At 44.0% G+C, this 26927-nt stretch overlaps 1 protein-coding gene across 1 annotated transcript in view; it reads left to right on the top strand.

The window, feature by feature from the left end:
- The window catches only part of LOC138261947 (macrophage mannose receptor 1-like), a 683716-nt gene that overhangs the window by 378619 nt on the left and 278170 nt on the right, over window positions 1-26927 (top strand). The window contains exon 19 of the mRNA XM_069211540.1: window positions 25645-25745. Coding sequence (XP_069067641.1) covers window positions 25645-25745 — 101 coding nt within the window. The remainder of the gene's footprint in view (window positions 1-25644; window positions 25746-26927) is intronic.

Here is a 26927-nt window from a genome sequence, read left to right as displayed (position 1 = left end):
CGTGGCATGGCATCAAGGTACCACATCGCAGTACAGAAGACTGGGGGAGAACCGCCACCAACACCACCCGACTACACAGACTGGGAGGAGAAGGTACTCACCATCTTGCACCCAGAGGGACTCACTGGACTCACTGGAGGAATGGACTCGGGTAAGTCATCTACAATTACCCCATATACAACCCATCTGCAATGCATGCACCATCCCACCCCACCCACAACCCACCTCGACCCACACCCCACCCAGCCATTACCCACCACATCCACCACCCTGCATTACCCACAACTCACTACCAGGCCCACATCACTCCCGCTGTGCACAGCCACCCACCCCTGCATGTACCCACAAGGGAATAATACCCCCACCACAATGAAACCCCACCACTGACACTAAATGCAATGTCCACCTCTCAAAGGCACCCTGGAAGGCCACTGAAAGTCACACCAGCACGTAATTGCACAGTTCTGTACACCTCAAACCCTCAGGCATATGTAACAGACATGTCTATGTCCCCCAACAGGCACCACCACCCATGCAACCCTAATGGAGGGGACAAGGAAAGCCACAGCACTCCAGGGAGACAGAAGCACATCACATGACCTTGGCGAAGGACCCCTGGACACTGATGAGCAGGCAGGCCCCTCACACAGCCCTGGATGCTCACCATGCAGCAGTCCCACCCAGGTAACCACTGTCACCCCTAACACCAAGTCAAGACCAGCAGGCCAGGGGAGGCGTACCCACACCAGTGTACCCAGGGCACAGACAGGTAGAACACAGCTACAGAGGCCACAGTCTCCCACTCCCAACATGCAGGAAGGCGAGGGCCCCAGTACAAGTGGCACGTCATGACCTGCGCAGGGGACAGAGGCACAGGGGGCTAGGGCAAGTTCAAGTGCCCCAGTGAGTCAGGGGGTAGGGCACCGGATGGATGCAGCAGCCTACGACGTCATTGCAGAGGTATTGGGGGCCTACCAACATAACCAAGACAGGTTGGCACAGATTGTGTCCACCCTGGAGGAAAGTAAGAGGATGCAGCAGCAACAACACCAACAGGCCATGGAGCAGTGGAAAGAACACAATGCCACAATGGCCACCATTGTTGGAGCACTGCTGCAGTTGGTCAACAAACAGTCAGACACCCACACCGGACAAGAGGCCCCCACAACAGCCCTGGACAACCAGCAACAGATGACCCAAGCAACAGAAACAGCACAGGAAATACCCTCCCTGGAATCACAAGGGCCAACCATGCCACCCCAAGAAGCTCCACAGCAGGCGCCCAAATGTAGTCACAGGCCAAGATATGGCACTGGAAACCCAGCTAAGAACAAGCCCCACTTCAACAAGTGACACTACTACTACTGCAAAGCAACCATCCCACCCATTCACCAACAACACTTAGCTGAGGGCAAATTGAAGTACTATACTACAAATAGGACCCACCTATGACATCCAACAGGGCTGCCCCCAAGTCGGTTTTGAGGACACCCAACCCTTACGACTTCCATCACTGTATATAGCACAATTCACTGTATTCGACCAATAAAACACATTTTTCACCTGTAACACTGTCCCCTGTCTTCAATGTTGAAGAAAGTGGAGTATGGATGCAACTGGCAGAGAACAACTTTATTGTCAAGTTGTGCTTGGTGGTGGTAATGTGTGTTTCAAATTAGGCAAGGAGGGAATGCATATATTGTCTGTCAGTACCATGCAGAAGAGTTACATGTCTCGCGTATCATAACCAATCCCCCCTATATGACATGGCACAGTGACAGTATCAGTCACTAACCACAATTACAGGCTTAAGTCCCAGACAGTTATTGGAAGTAGAGTTGTATCAGTTGGTTCCTGGAATTGACATCTTCCCCTTCCTCATCCTCACCATCACTCTCCTCACCTCTCTGAGGTAACAGATCAGGAGCTATAGCACCCTCCACCTCCAAAAGGGGGATAGAATGTCTCACAGCCACGTTGTGCAGCATGCAGCAGGCCACCACTATTCTACACACCTTATCAGGCCCATAAGCCAGGGAACCCCCAGAGCTATGTAGACACCGGAATCTAGCCTTCAGGAGACCTATAGTGCGCTCTATCACCCTCCTAGAACGTCCATGGGCCTCATTGTATTTCTTCTCTGCATCCGTCCTGGGATTCCTCACTGGTGTCAGGAGCCAATGCAAGTTTGGATAGCCTAGAAAAAGGGTCAATGCAGAGTCGTCATTGTAATGTCCCTTAGTCAGACAGGCAGGTTTTCTGCAATGTGTCAGTTAGTGACAGGCAAACTTACCTATGATCCACCCTCTGTCCTCTTGTAGTTGTTCCATCTTCTGTGGCACACTACTGTTCCTCAAAACAAACTGACTGAACTGAACTCGGAAACATGGCATTCACATGGGAAATGTACTGGTCTGCAGTACATACCAATTGTATGTTCATGGAGTTAAATTCTTCCTGTTTCTGTACACCTGTTCACTCACTCTTGGGGGGATCATAGCTATGTGGGTGCCATTGATGGCACCTATGACATGGGGAATGTTTGCAAAGGCATAGAAGTCAGACTTGATGGCAGGGAGGTCAGCACTTTGGGGGAATTGCACATAGGATTGCAGATGTTGTACAAATGCATTCAGAAATCTTGTCAGTACCTGGCTGAACATTGGCTGTGAGAAACCAGCACCCATACCCACTGTCACTTGAAATGAGCCTGTGGCCTGGAAATGGAGTGCAGAGAGCACCTGCACCTCAGTTGGAATGGCATGCTGATTAAGATTCCCAGGAGTCAGTGCAGGATCCAGTAATGTACATAGGTCCTGAATAGTTGCACGTGTGAGTCTGTAAGTGATAATGATCTGACGCTCCACCATGGTCCCCATATCCACAAGTGGTCTGTACACCGATGGTGCCCTTCCTCACCACAAGGGTCGGTACCTATGAGGGGTTACAAAAAGGAGTGATGTGCACACATACATTGGCATATTTGCTAAATACATGCAGTGCATTGTTCATAGTAGTGTCTGTACAGTAACTGCAACCTGACAGATTTACATGTACATCACTAGGAGGGAACAGAGTAAATCATGTGTGCTAATATACGCAATGGATAGAGGCCTAGGTGCTTCATGTGGCTAGTAGGCCCTGCATTGTGAGTATTATGAATTTCAAGATGCGTAGGTGATGGAAAAATGTCTGCCCACTGTAGTTCTGCCCCTTCATTGTGGAAGTGACCTAATACCGCTAGCGGTTGATGTCACAGCGTACGGCGGTGTTGACCACTGTTCGCACCCTCATTGCCTAACATAAATGCCAATGGGGAATCCTGGTGTATCATGATCGCCGCCGGCTGTGGCGGTGCATACCGCCGAGAACGTACGTGTATTTGTCATCGTTTGATCACTTGACTCACTGATCTCGTGCAGGCAGGTACTCCACTCTGTGTACTGCTGTCGCCTGCCGCTGGCTATGGATGTTCCACGTGGTGCAGGAGAAAGGGCCCCGGCCTTCACCCAGGAAGAACTGGAGAAGCTAGTGGAAGGGGTCATGCCCCTGTACTACAGACTCTACAGCCGGCCAGAGGTACAGGTGAGTCCGGGTTTGGGGGGCACTGTGTGAGTAATGGATGGAGTGGTTTGCACATAGGTGTGCTCCTGTGAGCCAGGATGGGCCATGGTGCATGGAATGCTGCGTGCCACTGCCCTGCTTGTCTGAGAGTACTGTCAGTCCTATGTTTGACAATCTGCCAGCTGTTCCCATTGTGCAAGTGCCTGACCTCTGTGTACCATTTCTGTGTCACCCTACTAGGTCAGTGCCCACCAGAAGAGGGCACATTGGCATGCCATCTCCAAGGAGGTATGGACCCTGGGGGTCTACAACCGGCAGAGCACCCATTGTCGAAAGAGGTGGGAGGACCTGCGGCACTGGGCGCGAAAGATCACTGCGGCCCAGCTGGGGAAGTCCTCCCAACGTGGAAGGGGTGCCCGTCGGGCACTGACCCCCCCTCATGCGTCGGATCCTGGCGGTGGCATACCCAGATCTGGATGGGCGCTTGAAGGCTGCACAGCAGTCACAAGGAGGTGAGTACTCACAGACCATACTTCAGTCTGGAAGGATGAGCGTGTGTGCGATAGGGCTCATGCTGCTTAGAGCAGGGAATTTGACTGGCGTCCATCTACTGCATGTTCCCCAAAGGGTGTAGGGGTGTCCCTGTCAGGTTTCACCTACCTCAGCTCCAATACTATTTCAGGGGATGGGTGTAGGTCAGTATTCTGCTCAGTAGTCAGGGGCATGGCCACGGGCATAGTGCACGGTGCTGCCTGTTGGGTGTGTCTGCTTGGTGGGTGTATGTCTGGCCATTGTGTATCAGCATTCTTCTATTTACAAGTGTCTCTCCTGTTTTGGCTCCCCATCCCTGTTCTCCTGTGTTGGTTTGGTATAGCATCAACATCAGACGAGGGAGCTGAGGCACCGGCAAGTGGGGAGGCAGTGGCCCACGGATCCTCCGAGGCAGAGACAACAGATGCCCAGGGGACCAGTGGGTGGGAGGGCAAGGAGACTTCCACGGGGGAGGCTACTACCACAGGAGGTAGTGACTCTGAGACCTCCTCCAATGGGGGTCCTCCGGCGGTGGCGGACCCTAGTGGACACACCACTACCGTGAGATCTTACGCCACCACCCATACCATCACCGCCCTCCCTTCTGCTCCCCACTGAGTTGCCCGTGCCTGCCCACCCAGAAAGGTGGGCGTCTCCTTCGCCCCAGGCACCTCCTCCCATGCCCCAGACAGCCCTGCTGCCCTCACAGAGGAGGCTATTGACCTCCTGAGAACAATCTCTGTAGAGCAGACAACCATCACCTATCTGGATGGCATTCAAGGTGCTGTGTCTGCCCTACAGAGAACTTTTCAGGCTCTGCCCTCCTCTTGGACGGCAGCCAGTTTCCCTGGCCATTCCACCCCCCCTCCAACCTCCTCTACCCCTGCCAGCACCCCACTCCCTTCACCCGTCCAAAGCACACAATCAGACCCGCTTACAGGCACATCAACACACAAAAAGCACACATCAAAACACAAACACCACACCTCCCACCACAAGCATTCACACAGCCAACAGACATCTGCACACACAACAGCGTCCACTTCCCCCAGTGTGCCCACCACGTCCGACTCCCTGTCTGTCCCCTCTACATCCACACCCTCATGCACTGCACCTTCACTCACTGTTTCTGCTCCTCTTCCTGCACTCACCATGATAGCAGACAGCCATACATGCTCCCCATACACCACACCTGCACTTACCACCTCTACTGTAGTTGACACATGCAGCGCACTCACCAGACTTGCAGGCACCCACCCAACATACATCCACACTAGCTGTCTGTCTTCTACCACTGTGTCCACCTCCCACCTCCCAAAACACACAAACGCACCAAGACACCCACCCATCAGACATCCACCACACCACAGCATACTGAGCAGTCACCTGCACCCACTACACGCACACCTACACCCCATACATTCACTCCCTCTGCCTCCACTCCCATGCCCTCATCCACACCCACCCCAATTGCTCCCAATAAACTTTTCCTCTCCTGTGCGGACCTGTTCCAACCCACTGGCCCACCCCGTCTTGTCCCCAAATGTGCCCACCTCCTTGCCCTTTCCGATGCTTCCACATCACAGCCCACCCCAGTCCAGCCTTCCCATTCCCGTGCCCCTTCCCCAATGAAGAAGAAGGGCTGCTCAGAGCCTAGGCCATCCAGCTCCACCTGAGCCAAACATCCCCCACCCCCTTCAAAGGACAAGCCCACCCCCCATCCAACCTCCTCGCGCAAATCAAAGTCCCACCCCCGTCGATAATAAACCCCACTCCCATGCACCCCTTCCGTGAGGTGCCTGGATCCCCATATGGTGCCCAATCAGTGGAGTACCCAGCACTTGTGGGAGTCAGGTGTGGCCAGTTGTGGCCAAGGACAATGTGCATTTTATGAACTTGCTATTGGCCCTGTTGGTACTGTTTTGCTCAGTGAGCTACTAATTAAAGTTTCTGTGTGGCCTGTGTTTGGGCTGCATGCAGTTCCACCCTGGTGTTTGTTTGAATTTTTTATGGGTGTGGGGCTATTGTATGTACTATGGCCAAGTTGCAGTAGTCTTCGGTCGGGTACGTACCTGTTGGTGTGGGGTGTATAACTTGTGCTGCTGGGAAGGGTTGGGGGCATTGCAGAGTGGGTGGATTGGGTGGGTATGTAACTGTGCCCTTTCCTCCCTTGTGTTGTAGGTTGCGGTACTTACCGTCGTCGTCTTCGTCGGCGGTCTCGTCGTGTAGGTATATGGCAAGGAGCAAGGCTGGCATGTTGAGCAGCTCTCTATCCATGGCTGCCGCTCACGTTTTGTGGAACTCCGGTGAGTCTTTCCTTCTATTTGTTTAATTTCCGCCTGGCTTTGTGTGGCGGTGGTTCCCGCCCCGTAACTGGCGGCGGAATGGTGGTTCATAATTTGATGAGCGGGTTGGGCCTTTCCGATGGCCTCTGGGCAGACTCTGCCATCGTCAGCGGGACTCCTTTCCTGGCGGTGGGTGGTGCGCGGGATGCGTGTGTTTCGTTTGGGTCATTATTTGACCGCCATTTTCATAATGAGGGCCTGAATGTTGCTGATTTACTAAGAGGATTTCCACACACAAGGCAGTTTCTTTCCCTGCCAGAGGTTTTGTTTTATTATTACTTCAAAGTTGCCTCTAAGTTAACAGGATGATTTCTACCAGCTCATTATATGAGCATATTCCAGTTTATCGGATCCTTTTTCGTGCCAGTGCTGTTATAAATTCCTTTGAATGTGGCCTTTGTTTATCTGAGTGCTGCTATTTCACAGCATAACATATTGAGTACTGATGGTTCTTGAATAAACTTTGCTCATGAAGAAAACAAAACATAGTGTTGGAAGTGGGGTACAATTTGGATTTTATTATACAATATTTGTTTTTATTCTGAACCCTCTTTCCTTTCGTCTTCTTTTAATTGTCTTTCTTTCCTTCTTCCTTTCCTTCGTCCCTTCATTCGTTCATGCTTGCCTTCTTTCCTTCTTTCTTTTTTGACTTTTTTCCTTCTGTCTTGCCTTCTTTCCTAGTTTCTGTTTCCCTTCTTTTGTTCTTTCTTTGTTGCCTTCCTTTGTTCCTTCTTTCCTTTTTTGTTACCTTCTTTCATTCTTGTGTTACTTTTCATTCTTTTTTGCATTCCTTTTTCCTTCTTCCCTTCTTTCATTTTAACCTGTTCCCTTTTGTGTTTAATTCCTTCCTTCTTCTTCCTTGCCTTCTTTCCTTTTTTCTCTCCTTTCTTTCTTATTTTCTTTTCCTTCTTTCTTGCTTGTTTTTTTTATTTCTCTCCTTTGTTTGTTTTTGGCTTCTTTCTTGCCTCCTTTCCGTTTTTCTTTTTTTGCCTTCTTTCATTTTTCTTTTCTTCTTTCTTTGTTTTGCTTTCTTCCTTTGTTCTGTTCTCCTTTCTTTCTTTGTTTCTTTCTTTTTGGCTTTCTTTTCTTCCTTCTTTCCTTCTTTCTTTCTTTTTGGCTTTCTTCATTCGTTCTCTTTTTTTTGTCTTCATTCTTCCTTTTTTTCCTTCTTTCTTTTTTCTTTTCTGTCTTCTTTCCTTCTCTCTTTCTTTCTTCCTTGCTTTCCTTCTCTCCTTTTTCTGCCTTTCTTCCTACCTTTTGTCTTCCTTTCATTTTGCCTTCATTTTCCCTGTTGTCTTCCCTTCTTCCTTGTCCTTCCTTCCTTTTTGCCTTCCTTCTTTTTTTGCTTTCCTACCTTCCTTCCCTTTGTACTGCCTTCTTTTTTTTGCTTTCTACCTGATCTATTTGCCTGCCTTCCATCTTTCCTTTCTTTCTTTTTCTTTTTCTTGCCTTTTTACTTCCTTCCCTTCTTTCTCAAATGCAAGAGGCTTGCAGCCAATACCAGACTGCCAGGCTTTTTATGTCTGTGTCAACCAAGACCTTTTCATTTTTCTTACAGTATATATGTAACATAGGTACTTATAAGGGCTATTTCCCAGACTTTATCCATTAGTGTGTTATTGTGTCATTCACATTTGTCTTACACCCAATCCACCATGAATCAAGGAGCAATGCATTAGCCCACTTCACTGAGTTACGAAATGCCACCCTTTCAAAATGAAGCACATACACATACAAAGTATTTCCCAGTGTCAGGGGTTACAATGGTAATGTATACTTTTTGGAGACCAAGAAAAAAACAATTTTGCTTTTATTCATTTTTTTAAGCTTTCATGGGGGTCCAGCAGCTTCCTGAAGAATAAAGCTTCATAAAAACCATGACAAAACAAAAATTGCCAAAAGGCCAGCACCGGGCGTAATGACTTCGCCAATGCATGTTTTTTGCTATCGTGCCTTTTTATTGATGAATGGCTATTGGTTGTCTGTACAGTGCATGCCATAATGTCCCCATGAACGCCTCAGAGGAGCAGGCTGAAGAGCAGTTTTTAGTTTTTAGTTTTTTTCCTGTTTGCAGGAGTAGGGTGTCGTGAGCTTTGGGCGCTTCTGTGGAGGTTTCCCTTTTTCATATTTGGCTACCTGCTTAGGACGGCTCAGTTCTTCCTGCAGGTTTGTGTGCAGGATAAACGGGGGAAATGTGAACTTGCTCTGCTCCTTTTCCCTGCTAAATTTTGTCATGAGGTCTCAGGACCATCTATTCTCATCTGTGCAGGATACCTTGGTGACGCTCTCGGTTATGCTGCTCAGATAAAAAAAAAGGTCTATTTTTTCATCTATGAGCAGTTCATAGATGTGGGATCAGTAGTCAGAGTACATAACATGCATTGGCAAAGTGATACCATGGTGACGATCCCGGTTATGCTGCTCAGATAAAAAAGAGTCTTAGGGCCTCATTACAACATTGGCGGGCCGTCGTGCGGCCGCCAATGCGGCCACACTCCCGCGGTGCCCATTGTGACATCTCCGCTGGGCCGTGTTTCCGCCCGCCGGCCCAGCGGGGATGTGGACCGCAACATGGGAGCCGGCTCCAAATGAAGCCGACGGTGTTGCGGCTGTGCGACGGGTGCAGTTGCACCCGTTGCGCTTTTCACTGTCTGCAGAGCAGACAGTGAAAAGCCGCATCGGGCCCTGTCAGGGGGCCCCTGCACAGCCCATGCCAGTGGCATGGGCAGTGCAGGGGCCCCCAGGGGCCCCACGACTCCCCGTACCGCCAGCCTTTTGGCTGGCAGTATGGGGACTCGTAATCCCCTGGGCAGCGCTGCTAGCAGCGCTGCCCTGGCCGATTACTACCTCCGGGGCCATTGTGGCGGGAAACTGCCGGCCCCAGCAGTGCGACCGCCGCGCTTCCACCGCGGTCATAATGACCCTGGAAGCACCGCTAGCCTGTTGGCGGTGCTTCCGTCATTTCAGCCCTGGCGGTCCGGTACCGCCAGGGTTGAAATGACCCCCTTATTTTTTACATCTTTGAGCAGTTTATAGATGTGGGATCAGTAGTGAGAGAATGCAACAAGCATTGGCAAAGTGAACAGGTCTTGCCTATTCAAGATCTATTGGCTTTGTCAATGTTTTTTTAGCCATGCTGTACAGCAGCACAGCTAAAAGTTAATAGAAACAGCACTAGTCTGCGTTCAGAGTTGAACACATCATATCACTACGTTTTTTTTTAACTTTCAACCATGCTACCATAAACTGTGCTACTGTACAATATGGCTAAAAGAATTGATAAAGCAAATAGCTCTATTGCTTTGTCAATGTTTTTTAAAGCTCTGACGTACAGAAGCTTGTTGAAAGATTTTTTTTTTTAATGGTATAACACAGTCAATGCCAGCCATGTCATATTGCTTTTCTTTTTTTACGTTCCACTATGCTGCACAGCAGCTGCCCTGCTGTACAACACAGCAAAACAAAACAATGACAAAGCAAATAAATCGCAAATAGGCAAGACCTGTTAGTTTAGCTCACGCTTGTTGTGATTTGCATAGATCTAAATACCAAAACCCCAGTACCTTTAGCTGCCATGTTTTGTTGGTGTCTTCCCCACTGTAACTGAAAACACAAGCAATCTTATTATGAGATGCCTTGAAGAATTTGTGTCAAGCAGACTTCTGCCCAGGAACTAAATTTAACTGTACATAAAGTGCGAGTGAAGGCACATGCGGGTATGTTTTCCCAACAATTGCTCATATAAAAGAGAGGTACCTCAAATGAATCTTTACATTTTTCAATTAAAAGGTTTCCACAAATTATATATCGTTACTAGAATTTTAGCACACTGTGACCACAAAAGTTGAAAAGACACCATTAAGAGTTCCGGTTATGGTCTGGCTTGAAAGCACAGGTGTCGCCAGACAATTATTTGAGCATCACTAGAAAGGGGCTTTGGCTTTGTCTACATGTTGGTAGCCAGGAGTACATATTATGTCTGGACAGAAGTATGTTTCTACAAAAATGTGTTTGCCCTCTCCACATCTGGGGTAATTTTGTTTATTTATCCAGCTGCCTCAGCTCGAACTTTCAGGGGCATGCACATGACATTGTAATTCTATTAAAGTGTCCTACATAATTTACAGTATTTTCTCTGGCAGTAGCACAGATAGAGGAGGGCAGTCATTAACCCACATGGATGTTTAGGTCTTGCTGGACAATGCAACTGTCACCTGATCTTACAGCCTGCACCAATATTATTGCGCAGTTCGTCGTTTCCTCAGAAATACATATCCATTCCACATTACCATACAACAGTCCTTTAATCCCAGACGTATTCGCATTGTCAGTGCTTTTTTTTTTTTTCTTTTCTTTTTGCAGTTTTAAAAAGCATGAACTCAATAGTAGACCTCAGCTCCTTCCCTGAATGTCGATTAAGCGTGAATCGACTGTCTTCGCTATGTGAATTGAATTGTGTAACTCCCAATTTTTCCTTGCATTGCTGGCAATATGAGTGGAAAGTGTTGGTTCAGCTGTGAAACCTGTTAATTGCAGCGCTAAATAAAAGCAGGACTGAGCTAATCCAATGACAAAAGCACAAAGAGGTGAATGAGAACAAGTTTATTTGGCATTCCATCATACAACGAGAATAAGCCCACAAAAGAGCCAATACACAGAGCTCCAAAGTAAACTGCCAATCAGCGAATCCTTCAAAGCCTGAATGGCTCGTGGGCAACAGTAGAACCCTAAAGCAATTGAAATACAATGATATCAAGGTATGTCAAGGAAAAGCACACACACAAAGAAAAAAGAAACCCTCAAATACAACAGAGTCGTAACAATAATATACAACAAACGGTGCAGTGTTACAGTGACGCCGCAGGTTTAGGTTGATTAAATTTCAAAACAAGCAATGTGGGACAGCGTGGTAGAGGGCAAGCAACAAAGTGACAACAACGTGACAAGAGTGAGAGCAGCGAGTGGTAGACAAAGCTGCTGTTTTTGTTGAATCTAACAACGTGATATCAAGGATGGTGGCAGAGGGTGAGAACATCTGAGAAGGGTGATGGCAGGGCAGTATAATGACAAGAAACAGTGAGGTTTTGGGGCTTTAAGCTATGAGAAACTAGGAAATACTGGCAAAATAAAACAGCACATAATAGGTGGAAAAAATGCAATGCCCCACAATAATTCCATTTTGATTCCACAAAAACCTGGGCTGGGGTCTGTCTGTATATGTACATCTATGCTTTCTAACAACAGTGTCTTCAGGCCCCTTAAGTAATCCTAACATTGAAGATATTTTGTGTATGTTAAGACTAAAGAAGAGGTTGCTTTTTCACTTTTTTCCATTCCCACAGTTTCTGGCAGGTCTTCATAGTGTGTCACATTAATTGTGACAACAATATCTAGTTGGGCATGTCAGACAGCCTGAAGCAGAAACACCAAAAGCTACAACAAAATTTAAAAAAAGTTAGTTAGATGAGTCTTCTGTTTTGACATGGCTCCATGCTTGTCTGAATTTTTTGTCGGGTCCTGGTAATAAAACAGACGAGGCCCCAGCTCTTTCATTTTTGCCAGGTGGCATGGCCACCCAACTCAATGTAAAACAATTGTTGTTCATGGAAAGAGTAGAGGAATTCATAGGTTGTTTACAGTATCTGAAAGCACACAGTTGCATTTAATTTTTAGTTGCTTCCTCAATAGACAGAAAAAAGAATGAAAGGAAGAAAGAGTGAGTAATAAGAAAGAAAGAAAGAACGAAAAAAGAAAGAAAACAAGAGAGAGAACAAGAAACAAAGAAAGAGAAAGTGAGAAAGAAGGAAAGAAAGAAAAACGAAAGAAAGAAGGAAAGAAAGAAAGAAAGAAAGAAAGAAAGAAAGAAAGAAAGAAAGAAAGAAAGAAAGAAAGAAAGAAAGAAAATAAGTGTGGGAAAGAAAGAAAGAGAAAGAAAGATAGAACAGTGGGTAAGAAAGAAAGAAAGAAAATAAATGTGAGAAGAAAAGGAATGAAAGAAGGCAGGAATGAAAGACAGCAGGAGAATTAAACAAAGGTGAAATAGAAACAAAGAAATAAAAAAGAGTAATAAGAGAACGAGAAAGAGATAGAGAAGGTAAGAAATAAAGTGGAAAGTTAGATTGGAAATGGACACAACAAAATAAGAATGAAAATAAAAATGAGAGAAAAAGAAAAAACAATGAAGGGCAAGAAAGAAAGAAACAAAACAAAGAAACAAAGAAAAAGACAGAGAGGAAAAGTGAAAGAATGACAGAGAAAGGGAAAAGAATGAAAGAATGCAATAATTATCGAAGAAGAAATAAAGAAAGAAACAAAGAAAAATCAGAAAAGAAAAAAAGAGGAGAAAGAAAAATTTAAAAAGAGAATGGAAATTAAAAAACAGTTACAAATAAAACACATTTGATCTGGTATGCTGTGAAATAGCAGCAGTCCGAAAGCAAAACACTCCATTAGCAGGAACAGGAGCAAACCACTCGTTAGCAGGAGTTAGGTTCTGATAAAGATGTAATGTACATTAGAAGTGTCCTGCTATCATATAAGAGCAATTCTAAAGTATTTATAAAGTAAAAATAAAAACACTGGCACTAAACATAACTGGCTTGTGTGTTGATATGTTCCTTTTTTGAGAGCAAAATGCAGTCACTCAAATGGAAGTTAACCAGTGGCTTAAGTAGGGTGACTTCGCTGCACCTTGCTCTTTGCTGTAGTGGGCGGAAGTAAAATGCTAATGACACAACAACCAGTGCTTAATTTGTGCTTGTTGTTTCCGGTGCGGAGCCCCGCCACTTATTTTTGAGTGGCCGACGCTTATTCTTCTGCCTCAAGCATTTGCTGCGAGCAAAAGACACATATGCGAAAGCCAGAGGGAGAGAAAAACGAAAAAGCATTACAATGGGTGAAAGCAGAAAGCTGCAAAAGTGAGCTGAACGGGCAGGGAGTGGATTTAAATGGACTGAAGAGGCCCAATTTAGCTGCAGGTTTACGCTGCCTAAGTATTCCTTGTTCCCATATTTAATTGCAGCAGCCCCGTGTTTGAGAGGAAGGCTTTGAGCACTGGCACGTTTTTATTTACAAATTAAGCACTGACAACAACATACCAATGGATTAAGAGAGGTGGCTTAAAGCCCCTATATGTAAGTATATTATACATATATTTCAATAAATTCAAAAAGTCTTGGCTAACTCCAGACCTAACAATAAGGACAAATAAAAATACTTCTCCCTGTTACTCCAGCCTCGGTAGGTACATTATTTTGGTGCAAACCCATGCTTACATGTCTTTCTGTATTTGGGTCTGACTCTAAATACATGGGTGGATATACAGGAACACCCATACTCCACTGTGTAAGGCATACCTGATGCAAGGTAATGCAAGACAGTGCTAAGTACTTTTTTGTTACAAAGCCACACAAATCAAGGTCAGCGTGGCTTTGTAAATCCCAAAATTGATTTTGCATCTGGCTGTGCCAAAAAAGTGACACACCACCTGACACAACTCTGATTTTTGTTCATACGGATCAGAATGTCCAATAGAAAGGCATGTGAGAAGAAATATTTGCACAGATTCAAGATTTCACCTAGAGCCATTTATATAACATGAACATATTTACACTATTGAAACTAAAATAACCATTTGCAGTATGCAGTGTGCTAGCTTCCGACATCCCCTTACTTAAATACCTTGATTTTACTTTCAATGCTGCTCATAAGTACATATATTTATAGTCATTGTAAGAAAAAAGGTTAAAGCAATGGTATAGTTGTTATAGTTAGGTTAAAATGTCAGTCAAAACATAGCATTTTAAATTAACAAAACCACTGAAATTCACCAGTTATAGTCTTCTCAGGTAACAATAACTTGCACCCCACAATGCACAGTTTTGTCATCAATGATGTTGTTTCAAATGTTGCAATGATGTTATAATGATGTCATAGAACATGTCATGAGTGATGTAATATGCAGGATAATTAGCAGTGCATGGCAAATGTGCAAGGTATCAGTACTTAAATCAAATCAAATCATTAACATTTATAAAGCGCGCTACTCACCCGTGCGGGTCTCAAGGCGCTAGGGGGGAAAGGGGGGGTTATCGCTGCTCGAACAGCCAAGTCTTTAGGAGTCTCCGGAAAGCGGAGTGGTCCTGGGTGGTCCTGAGGCTGGTGGGGAGGGAGTTCCAGGTCTTGGCCGCCAGGAAGGAGAAAGATCTCCCACCCGCCGTGGAGCGGCGGGTGCGAGGGACGGCAGCAAGTGCGAGGCCAGCGGAGCGGAGGGGGCGGGTGGGGACGTAGAAGCTGAGGCGTCTGTTGAGGTATTCCGGTCCCTTGTTGTGGAGGGCTTTGTGTGCGTGGGTGAGAAGACGGAAGGTGATCCTTTTGCTGACTGGGAGCCAATGCAGGTGTCTCAGGTGTGCGGAGATGTGGCTGTTGCGGGGTACGTCGAGGATGAGGCGGGCCAAGGCGTTTTGGATGCGTTGCAGGCGGTTTTGGAGTTTGGCGGTGGTCCCGGCGTAGAGGGTATTGCCGTAGTCCAGGCGACTCGTGACAAGGGCGTGGGTCACGGTTTTTCTGGTGTCGGCGGGGATCCAGCGGAAGATCTTGCGGAGCATGCGGAGAGTGAGGAAGCAGGCGGAGGACACGGCGTTGACTTGCTTGGTCATGGTGAGAAGAGGGTCCAAGATGAAGCCGAGGTTGCGGGCGTGGTCTGCGGGGGTCGGTGCGGTGCCGAGGGCCGTGGGCCACCAGGAGTCGTCCCAGGCGGACGGGGTGTTGCCGAGGATGAGGACTTCCGTTTTTTCAGAGTTCAGCTTTAGGCGGCTGAGCCTCATCCAATCTGCGCATGAGGGCATGAGTTACTGTTACTTGAGATAACTATAACTGGTGAATTACAATGGTTTCATATGTTGTGACATTTTCACCAAACTATAACATTCCTTTAACCTGTGACCTACACTTGGATACAGGCGTCCCATGCCACGCACAACCTTAAAGTAAGTAATATTTTTAATGTAAAGAATTATTTTATCACAATACTTAATGCCAAACACATGTTGTGCATGCACGCACTCAGCATGGGATTCATTGCAGAAACGTTCCTGTGGCCAGGCCTTGTGTCCAAACCCTAGCGGGCAGGCAACCCAATGCCACACATGGTATTTGACCTCTGAGCAGGCCCTGCGGCCGTTCCCTGCTGGTGGTCAGTTCTCCCCACTGTGCACAAGACATGCTGCTAGCTCAGGGTCTGCCTCCTAAACTCCCATGGGCGCACATTTCTGAATATAAATAGTGTCTTTTAAGTAAGAAAGAGATACTGACTTTGTCAAAGAGTCTGAACACCAAAATATATAAAGTGGGACTACTGGCTTTATGAAGGGGCCAGAATATCAATTTATATAAAACACATGAACTGTCTTTGTCAGAAGATGTTCATTAAGAAATGTATATCATTAATTCACATAGTTCCATATTTAATAAAATTTGTCATAAAAAAATGTGATAAATCTTTATTAAATCAAAATTATCAACACATATTGAGCTTTTTAAAAAATTTGTTAGCCTAAATAGTACAGCCATTGAACTAACCACAATAGGGCTCTGTAATCCAGCCTAAGAGCATAGTAGTCCAGCCAGGAGTATTAAAAAAAAAAATTGGGGTCATGGTTTTAATGACCCTGGAGACTTACTGTTTTATTTAATGTTGCATTGGGGCTGTTGCACTCCCTGAAGCAATGCCACAACATTAAAAGCATTGTTTGGGTGGTCCCTCTACTCATTCTAGGAGCACCACTACGATGAATAAAATATGTTTAAAAGCCCTTGCAGGGAAAATAGGGGGAGCTACTTTCAAGGAGCGGTGAATTATAAATTGAGCAGCTCCTGGCGCTCATCTATTATCATTTTTTTAATTTCATGGGTGCCCTGGTGCCTCCTGCCTGATGACCTAAAGTGGGTGCCCTGGTGCTCACCTGGGACACTGAAAACAAACAACATTGGGGGCTGCAGAGACAGCCTAAGGCCCCCTTGGTGCCCCCGCATGCAGCCATCTTAGGTGAAGTGGGAGCAGGCATCGCTTCTGCCCAGCAGGAGCAGGTATTTTTTCTATGCTACCGCCAGATGGGAGCAATCTTTTTTTCCTTGCCCACAAGAGCGCAGGCTTGGAAAATATAATCAGTTCCCACCCAGCAGGAGCATTGTTGTAGGTTCTGCTGGGTGGGAGTGCACATTTTTTTCCCTGCCCATGCTCTTTGGGACAGGTAAACCATGTCAATTTAGTGGGCTCCCTTGGACGCATGTTTGGAGCCGATACTAAAGGATGGGGGTCCTGAGAGGCTTACAAGGCTCAGGGAGGAGGGGCTGTGCGGGCCTCCCCTTTTAAAATAATTTCAGTCTGGGGAATAGGGTTCCCAGGGCATTTCTGTCACACAAACTACAGGAATATGCTGGGACCCACAAAATCCCTACCACCCTGTGTTTCCCCACCTTTCCTGATAAAAACGCTACCCCACTTGAGTGCCTGTACCTAGTGCCTGCGTCAGGAATGGATCACCCCAGGGTCAACAGTTGCCCTCATGTAAGGACCAACATCGACCGTTCTGTGATCTATTCCTGTCCCTGGCCCTAAGCCTACCCACACACGTGAGGTACCCTTTTTTTGGGAGACTTGGGGGAATGCTCGGTAGAAGGAAATGTGTGGCTCCTCTTAGATTCCAGAATTTTCTATCACCAAAATGTGAGGAAAAAGTGTTTTTTTTGCCAAATATTGATGTTTGCAAAGGATTCTGGGTAACAGAACCTGGTGAGAGTGCCACAAGTTACCCCATCCTGGGTTCCCCTATGTGCCTAGTTTTCAGAAATGCACAGGTTTGGTAGGTTTTTCTAGGTGCCGGCTGAGCTAGAGACCAAAATCTACAGCTAGGCACTTTCCAAAAAACACGTCAGTTTTCAATGTAAAAATCTGATGTGTCCATGTTGTGTTTTGGGGCATTTCCTGTTGTGGGCACTAGGATTACCCACACAAGTGAGGTACCATTTTTATCAGGATGCTTGGGGAAATGCTGGGTGGAAAGAAGTGTGTGGCTTCTCACAGCTTCCAGAACTTTGCAGCATCAAAATCAGAGGAAAAAGTGTTTTTGTTTTGCCAACTTTTGAGGTTTGCAAAGGATTCTGGGTAACAGAACCTGGTAAGAGCCTCACAAGTCACTCCATCCTGGATTCCCCTTGGTGTCTAGTTTCCAAACATTCACAGGATTGGAAGGTTTCCCTAGGTGCTGGCTGATGTAGAGCCCAAAATCTACTGCTAGTCACTTTCAGATTTCAATGTAAAAATGTGATGTGTCCATGCTGTGTTTTCTGTCACAGGCTTTAGGCTTACCCACGCAAGTGTGGTACCATTTTTATTGGAAGACTTGGGGGAACACAGAATAACGGAACCCCTTGTCGTTCTCTACATTTTTTCCTTCCAAATGTAAAACAGTGTGTAAAAAAGACATCTATTTGAGAAATTCCCTGTAATTCACATGCCAGTATGGGCACCCCAGAATTCAGAGATGTGCAAATAACCACTGCTTCTCAACACCTTAACTTGTGCCCATTTTTGAAATACAAAGGTTTCCTTGATACCTATTTTTTACTCTTTATATTTCACCAAATTAATTGCTGTACAGCCGTTATACAATGAAAACCCATTGCAAGGTAAAGGTCCTTTATTGGCTGTGGGTACCTAGGGATCTTGATGAACCTACAAGCCCTATATATACCCGCAACCAGAAGAGTCCAGCAGACGTAACAGTATATTACTTTTGAAAATATGACATCGCAGAAAAAAGTTACAGAGTAAAACTTAGAGAAAAAAGGTGGGGGGTTTTTCACCTCAATTTCAATATTTTTTAATTTCAGCTGTTATTTTCTGTAGAAAAACCTTGTAGGATCTACACAAGTGACCCGTTGCTGAATTTAGAATTTTGTCCACTTTTCAGAAATGTTTAGCTATCTGGGATCCAGCATTGGTTTGACACCCATTTCTGTCACTAACAGGAAGGAGGCTAAAAGCACAAAAAATTGAGAAAATTGGGTGTGTCCCAGTAAAATGCCACAATTGTGTTGAAAAATGTGTTTTTCTGATTCAAGTCTGCCTGTTCCTGAAAGCTGGGAAAATGGTGATTTTAGCACCGCAAACCCTTTGTTGATGACATTTTCAGGGAAAAAAACACATGCTTTCTTCTGCAGCCCTTTTTTCCCATTTTTCTGAGAAAAACAAAATGTTTGCTGTATTTTGGCTAATTTCTTGGTCTCCTCCAGGAGAACCCACAAACTCTGGGTACCTTTAGAATCCCTAGGATTTTGGTAAAAAAGACACACATTTGGCATTGATAGCTTATGTGGACAAAAAGTTATGAAAGCCTAAGCGCGAACTACCCCAAATAGCCAAAAAAGGGGTCAGCACTGAGACGTGGGAAGGGAGGGGGAAAGGCACAGCAGCCAACGGGTTAACCAAAAAGAAATGCCTATGGATGACTGATACTTTATTCATTTAGGAAATGCAAACGATTCAGGCTCAATTCATGCTAAAAAATGAAAAGTTTAATGTAAAAAAAAACCATGTCCACGTAACATATACATATAAATATATGTTTATACAATGATTCCCTCAACTTTAAAAAAATCTCCTAAACAGAGTGGCAGCTCCTAAATGAAGATGGCGGGTAAAACAGTCTTTTTTAGCTATGCATTAGAAATAAAACACAGCTCTGATCATGAGGAACCAAAATGCTACTACATCCGAAAAGCATGGACTTTAAGTGTCCTGCTGCAACTCTCCTCTCTCTAAAGTGAGGCCCTCAACTCACCCAGGATGTGCCAGTAGGTCTTTATCTTTTGATATCATTTCCATGCTGCCGCAGCTGCTCATTCCACTTCCCCACTTGAAAGTTACCACATGATTCAATGCCACAATGGATTTTCTGCCCAGTTGTTGGTTTCCGTTCTGCAGGGTAATGAATTCAAGGAGTTGTAGTCCTGGGTCACTACAGTTGCTCCAATTCAATGAACACACCTGAAAACAATTCTTTGTAAAATAAAACCTTAATATGTATATCAAAGGTAGTAAAGGCCATAGTTTAATGCATTTAATGTTATAAAAATGTAAGGTTTACCGTTGTGAACTTTGTAAATAGTGATAAGCTATAAATGTGATAATTGTTCGGTTGCTGTTAAGGAATTTTTTATAGATTTTTAAGTAACAGAAAAAAACTTTTGTTGTATTTTATTATTAGAATTGTGGGGTTGCCTAGGGGATGGAATCTGGAATGTAGGATGTCAGGGCTGTAAAATGTGGGAGAGGTATTCGTTGGTTGGGAAGCTTGGAGGCTGGATGCGCTGTGTTGTTTACAATAAACTCTACCTATATTTTCATCTGCTTGGACTTGAATATTACAAATTGGGCGACAAGATTTTGAGAAGGCATACTTACGGCAGGAATATACCAACAGCGCAGGGGTGGTGCTGCTACCTCAGCACCCACGGATGCGACTCGGCGTGAATTCCATCATCCACCACGTTTCCTTCTGGATGTGCTGGTAGTATTTTTCTTCATTGACTGCAGTTTTGCGGGGGTGCGATTTTGGCAGCGTTGAGACTTCAACGTGTTGTTAGTAAACGGATTACACGTTTATACATCGCATTTCTCGTGTGCGCAGTGTGGTTGCTTGGAAACGTTAGCTGCATATGAGATTCAATGCAGCTATCGTGTTCTATGTAACCTAGCAAGAGGGTTACCAAGGACGCGTTTCAAGGGAGCTGCTATTACTGTGCTGCACGTGAGGTTCAACACAGCTATCGCACTCCTTACAACCCAGCAACAAGGTTACCAAGGTCGCATTTCAAAGAAGCTGTCATTTTTGTGCTGCGCGTCCATTTCAACGTAATCTCCGTGTTGTTTCAAGGATTCTCAAATATTGGATATGTGTTTTGCTGCACCCTGACTTTTTTGCTGCATATTTGAGCACCAGCTGTGGAAAAATTAATCACTTCCTGGGAATTAACTTACTGTTCCACGACGAGGACGACTATTGGCCCAATAGTATTTCATCTAGTATACTTGTAGTTTTTAATAAAAAAATGTTTTTTCTTTTCCCTTTATGATTACATATTGGAAACTTATATTTTTTTGTGAGTGTGGCTTCAATTTTATTGGTTTATTAATTCTGAGAACTGGAAGAGGAAAATGCAATTTGAACTTCCTGCCAAGTTTTTACAAAATAAAGGAGATCCCCCTATGCCGTGGGCTAGATCAGGGTTCTGCAAAGTCGGTCCTGGAGAGCCGGGTCCGTGACAGATTTTTTGCATATCCACATTTAGAAAAAAGATGTATCAGAAATCTAAATTTTTCTAAATGTGGATATGTTAAAAATCTGGCATGGACCTGGCTCCCCAGGACCGACTTTGCAGAACACTGGGCTAGATGGAAGGACAAGTTTTTGGCATACTTAAAAGCCATTGATGAAGATGGAATTTCACAGGAGAGGAAAAAGAATATATTGCTACATTGCCTTGTGTCTGAAGGCCAAATGGTTTTTAGGACCTTACCGCAAGGATCTATTCAGGATGAAGATTTTGATGTATTTAAAGATGCATTGATTAAGCTAGAGAACAGATTTAAACCCACTACAAGCATTGCTTTGAATAGGTTCAAATTCTGTACTAGGACCCAACAACTGGAGGAAACCTTTGATGAGTTTCTCACGGTGTTGAGGGGCTTATCTATGCATTGCAACTTTGGACCTATTACAGACGAGATGATAAGAGATCAAATTATTTTTCACGTCAGAAGTAGGAGGATTCAGGAACAGTTGTGGGTGATGGGTGATCCGAAATTACAAGATGTGATTAGCACTGCAAAAGCTTTGGAGCAATCAGAGAGGTGGATAAAATCTGTCCAGGAGACTTCAAAGCACAAAAAAAACTCACTATGATGTGGTGGGAGCTGTGGGGGGAAATGCTTTGAGCAGTAATGCTCCTCCAAAAGAATGTTGCATGGAATAAGAGAGAGGACAAAAATGTGAAAAATGAACGATTGTCATGTTATCATTGTGGAAGTTCGAGTCATCTTGAAAACTCTCAGCAGTGTCCAGCGTTAGGGAGAGAGTGTAAGAAGTGTGGCAAAGTGGGACATTTTGCTAGAATGTGTGTAAGGAAGTTAGATGGAATGGTAGCAACAGTAAAGGAAGGTTTCCTATGTGAATGATGATGGAGAGAAGGGAGTACTACTGTCCCTTAAAAACAATGGAGACATCAATGGTTCTGTGAAACAACCTGAAATGTTTGGTACTTATTGAGGGTCAGGAACTTAAGGTTATGGCAGACTTAGGGTCAACCTGGACAAGTGTTACAAGTGATTATTTTAAGCAGAAATTTAAAAATGTGTGGCAAATGTCTGATTTGGTTTTTCCTGACATCGTTGCAGAGGGTTTTCATGGCACAGCTATAGATATCAAGGGTTATGTGGATACTGAAGTTCGTTTTAAGAGTAGATCAGCAAATATTAAATTGTATGTAGCTGAAAAGGGGGTTAATGTTCTAGGTTGGAGAGACCAAGCCAAGTTAGGGATTATTCTTAATCCCTGGTCCTGTGAGCCTGTGTTGGTAATTGAAGAGGGTAATTAGATGGACTGGATTGTGACAAAGTTCCCGCAGGTTTTCACAGGTGTGTTGGGCAATTATTGTCACAAAATCAAGCTGAAGGCAGATGCGAGGCCTGTTGTACAAAAGTTTAGAAATGCTCCCATTGGTGTGTGAGAAGAATTGAAGGGAATTTTAGCAGAAATGGTCAAGGATGATGTTATTGAAGAAATAGAGTATTTTGAGTTGGTATCTCCCATTGTCCTAGCAAGTAAATCGGACAAGTCTTTGAGATTGTGTGTTGACCTCAGGGCACTGTATGCGAACATCATAGTCAATTGTCACCCTGTTCCTAACATTAATGAGGTCGTCAGTATGTTGGATGGTGCGAAAATCTTCTCCACATTGGATTTGAGGTCTGCGTACCATCCAATTGAACTTACTGAACATTCCAGGCATCTCCAGCTTTCATTACACCGCAGGGGTTATTTCAGTTCAAGCGTATGCCATTTGGTTTGGCATCTGCAGCATCTCTTTCAAAGAGCTATGTTTATACTTTTCAAAGAGATGGATACTTTTGTAAAGTGTTTCCAGGATGATGTACTGGTTTAGTAAAAAAATGTGTAAGAACGCAAAAATGATATGCTAAAAGTGTGTGAGGTTCTCAGTAAGAACGGGTTAACGTTGAAAGTTAAGAAATGTCACTTTTTTGCCAAATCAGTAGACTATTTAGGACACACAGTTTCGGGTGAAGGAGTGATACCAAAGCATTCACTGGTTGACACTATCGTTAATGCTCCAGCACCGGACAGTCCTGATAAATTGTTATCGTTTGCAGGTTTGTGTGAGTATTACAGCAAGTTTATAGAGAACTTTGCCACTAAAATGGAACCTCTGAGGGAATTGACTAGGAAGGGAGTGGAGGACAAATGGTCTAAAAAGACAGATGAATGCATTTGAATCAATCAAGCGAGAAATTGCTGACGCGCCTACTCTCAAACCTTTTAATGTTAAGGGGCAGTGCATTGTGACAGTTGACGGTAGCATGTATGGAGTTGGGGGTGTACTATTGCAGAAATGTGGCAAGGATATATGGCATGTTACCTTTGCTTCTCGCACCCTGTCTGATGCTGAAAGAAGGTATGCTGTTATTGAAAAGCAGATGTTAGCATGTGTGTGGACTATTGAACATTTCAGGTACTACATTTGGGGGTCACATTATATGCTTCAAACGGATCACAAGCCTTTAGTTAGGATTCTGTCACCTGGTGGTGGTTGGAAAGCCACTGCTCGTATTGCGAGGTTGGTCTCGAAATTACAAGAATATTCTTTCCAGGTCGAATATGTGCCAGGAAGGAAGAAATCAGTGGCTGATTGTCTTTCGCGTCTTCCTCAAAGTAAATCTTGTGATGTAAGTGATTATGACACATTAGAAATGGATGTGGTTTCTTTTGTGTCTGATTTTATGTCTGAAGAATTCAAGACAGTGTAGGAGAAACAGTTGCTAGAGTGTGATCATTTTGATTTGGTTGTTGCGAGAGGTCAAATAGTATGTCAGGTACGGGTGGTCATGTAGGGTAAAGATTTTAGGGGAAATTGCACCTTTCTTTAATGTAAAAGAAGAATTGGAGGTTGAAATGTTCTTGTATTCAAAAGGGGTGAGTGTATTCCACCTAAAGGGATGCAGTCTATTATTTTAAAAATAGCGCATGAAGGTAATATGGGTATGTCCTCTATGAAGAGATTGATAAGAACTTGTTTTTAGTGACCTGGCATGCATAAGATGTCAGAAAGGACCGTCAGAGAGTGCTGTATTTGCATCAATGCAGAGAAGATGTTGAAGACTGTGCCAGCTCCTTTGTGTCCAGTGCCTTGGCCTGATTCTCCGTGGCAGAAATTAGGGTTTGATATTTCAGGTCCTTTCTATTTTTCACCTGTTGAGGCTTGGTATGCTTTGTGGCCAGAGGTGAAATTGGTGTCCCAAGTCACATCTTACGTCATCATAGAATTTTTCAAAAAGGTGTTTGCAAGGGAAGGTTTTCCAGAGACTGTGGTGTCTGACAATGGGTGCAACTATTATCTAAGGAAATACAAAGCTTCTTTGGATATAGCAATATCAAATATGCTATAACCTCATTATATGAACCGCAAGGAAATGACCTGGTCGAGAGGTTCAACCATGTTTTGAAGGATAGTATTGGTTGGGCACGGGGTTTTGGTGGTCTTTGGAAGGAAAAAATAAGAGAAAAATTGTGGTTTTATCGTATTACTCTGCAGATTCCCACGGAAGTGAGTCCTTTCAGATTGATGAGAGGAGGAAATCATGTATCCAAACTCTGTCAGTGTTGGTTTAGGAAGAAGCAACGTAAAGAACTGGAGAATGTGAATATAGATGAGGTTAATGACAGGGTGAAAAAGAAGCAGAAGAAGTATAAAGAGGTCTATGATGAGAAATGGAAAGTGAAGGAGTCGTTTTTTGTTGTGGGAGATTAGGTCAGAATGAAGAAACCTGGGCTAGTGAAGAAAGGTATGTTCACATTTTGTAAGGCCATGAGGGTGGTGAAAGTGTATAACAAGTCTGTTGTAATTCAAGGTGGCACAGTGTGGGGTGTAAAAGATTGGCTAAATGCAAGCCTGGACATGTTTGTACTTGCACTGAAGATTTAGCTGAGGACTGTTTTGATTCTGGGTTTGTGGTGAGTGAAAGAAAGGAGATGCCTAGAGAAGAGGATGTGATGGTTAGTGATGAAGATGAAATGAGATGTTCAATTGATGATAATATTGGAAATGAGGTTGGGGATGAAGGTGCAGTGAGTTGGAGGGAAGACTCCATAGCTTCACGGGTCAAATCTGAGGCCCGGACAAGACATTTGCCCTCAAAGTTAAGAGGTTTTGTGCAGTTTTTGAAAAGTTTGTTTTACTGTGAATGTTATGTTGTTACATGAACGATAACTGTATATGTTGTACATATTATTTTGTTTTGTTGAAGGGGGAAAACGTGTTGTATTTTATTATTAGAATTGTGGGGTTGCCTAGGGGATGGAATCTGGAATGCAGGATGTCAGGGCTGTAGAATGTGGGAGAGGTATTCGTTGGTTGGGAAGCTTGGAGGCTGGATGAGCTGCGCTGTTTACAATAAACTCTACCTATATTTTCATCTGTTTGGTCTTGAATATTACAAATTTGCAATAATTGATAAGACTGCAAGTACCTTCTTAATCACTACTGGTGCTGGTCCAAAGTACGGGCGAGGCAAATTGGCAGGACATAGCTCAAAGCTTGTTCTGACACTGCATAGCCTGCATCTGGTCTGTCAGGGGAATGGCCTTGTGTGCTTTCTATCACATTTCAAGAGCAGGGATGTATGCACACTGTTTGACATAGTCAAATGCCTGGGCCTTCAAGTCAGTCAGTTCAACGATTTAAAATTTTTGCATGCACCGGTGTTGAACTTGAGTACAACATTTCACAATGTTACTGTGGATTTGCAGCAGCAGTGTGTGATGCTGGCCTTTAAATCTATTGTTGTAATACAATGAATCTTTCAAAATAGATAGCATGACCCCACTGAACAGAAATATTTATTTTTAAGGTGGATGGATGGCAGTCCAATGACCTACCAAGCATGGGCTGAGCATGAGCCCAACTTTGCAAATAATGATGAAAACTGCGTGGTTATATACAGAGAATTCGGTAAGTAAGACATCTTTGGATGTCATGATTTGTTTGGTATGAGTAGGTATACCAATCTTATGCACAAATTTGGAGCGTACTCCTGCTGGCCAATATTTACTATTGTAAAATTAGCATGAAAATCAGGTGGAAGTGTTTATTTTCCACCACTGCATGTGCAGTGTTGGAAAGTTCACCACACTGACCGATATTTCAGCACCATAAATCCAACTTGCAATTGTAAAATTTGACACATCCTGATTGTGTAACTTAGGTTATGATATATGTAGATGCCTTGCTTTTTTATCTTACAAAATATTTTTATTGTTAAACCTTTGGAAATAATTACAATATGTTTTACCATTACGAACAGAATATCCTAGATTCCTTTTACAAAATATTCATGCAGTTTGATTACCATATAGATCATCCCTATGTTAAACAATTTGTCCCAGGAAATTTCTTATTTTCACCTCAGTATTTAAGGGTGGCTTTGAGAAGAGAAAGGATAAGTAGTGGTAAAGAAAAAACTTGATGAAAAAAATAAGGACATCCGGGCGAAAAAGTTGTTTTGGAATGGTTGAGAGGGGATAATATTAATTCAATAAAAATCCCATGTTATGAGTTGCGATCCAACTCAGCAAAATGCAGCCAAACATAATTCACTGAGCAAGCATTTGAAAACAAAATCCTCTATCCATCTACACAGAAAGGCTTTGCTATTTAATAACTAACCAATCAAAAAACTTCATTGAATATATATAATAGACATAAAAGTACAGCAGTGTACAAAAACGAGTAGGTTAATATAAAAATTATAGATTTGAGTCTTTTCATGACTGTTTTTAGAAAAGAGCCCACTCTAAAATTAACATTTCCTCTCACAAGCTTCTGTAAAAAAATACAAAGCCGGTCTACTTTGAGTAAAATTGCATCGTTTCAGCAGAGGCTAAAAAAATCGGTTTGAAAAATCAGTATAAGACTTACAAAATGGACCAAGTGAAGAATTGTTTGATCAGAATGGCCATCGAAGGGACATGTTCATTTGCCACAGTTGTCATACTGCCCCAAAGGGAAACATAGCTGTGAGGGAATTTACCCAGTCCTAAAACAAGTTAAAAGAGCCCTTCCCAATGCCCTGCCAAGTTCACAGTGTCTAATAATGTGTGCTTGTAATATTATTATGAGCTAGTGAAACAGTCT

The sequence above is a fragment of the Pleurodeles waltl genome, chromosome 10, assembly GCF_031143425.1.
Source record: "Pleurodeles waltl isolate 20211129_DDA chromosome 10, aPleWal1.hap1.20221129, whole genome shotgun sequence".
In the NCBI taxonomy this organism is placed as follows: Eukaryota; Metazoa; Chordata; class Amphibia; order Caudata; family Salamandridae; genus Pleurodeles; species Pleurodeles waltl.
The sequence above is the reverse complement of the archived record's forward strand: the minus strand, read 5'-3'. Positions and strand labels throughout refer to the sequence as shown.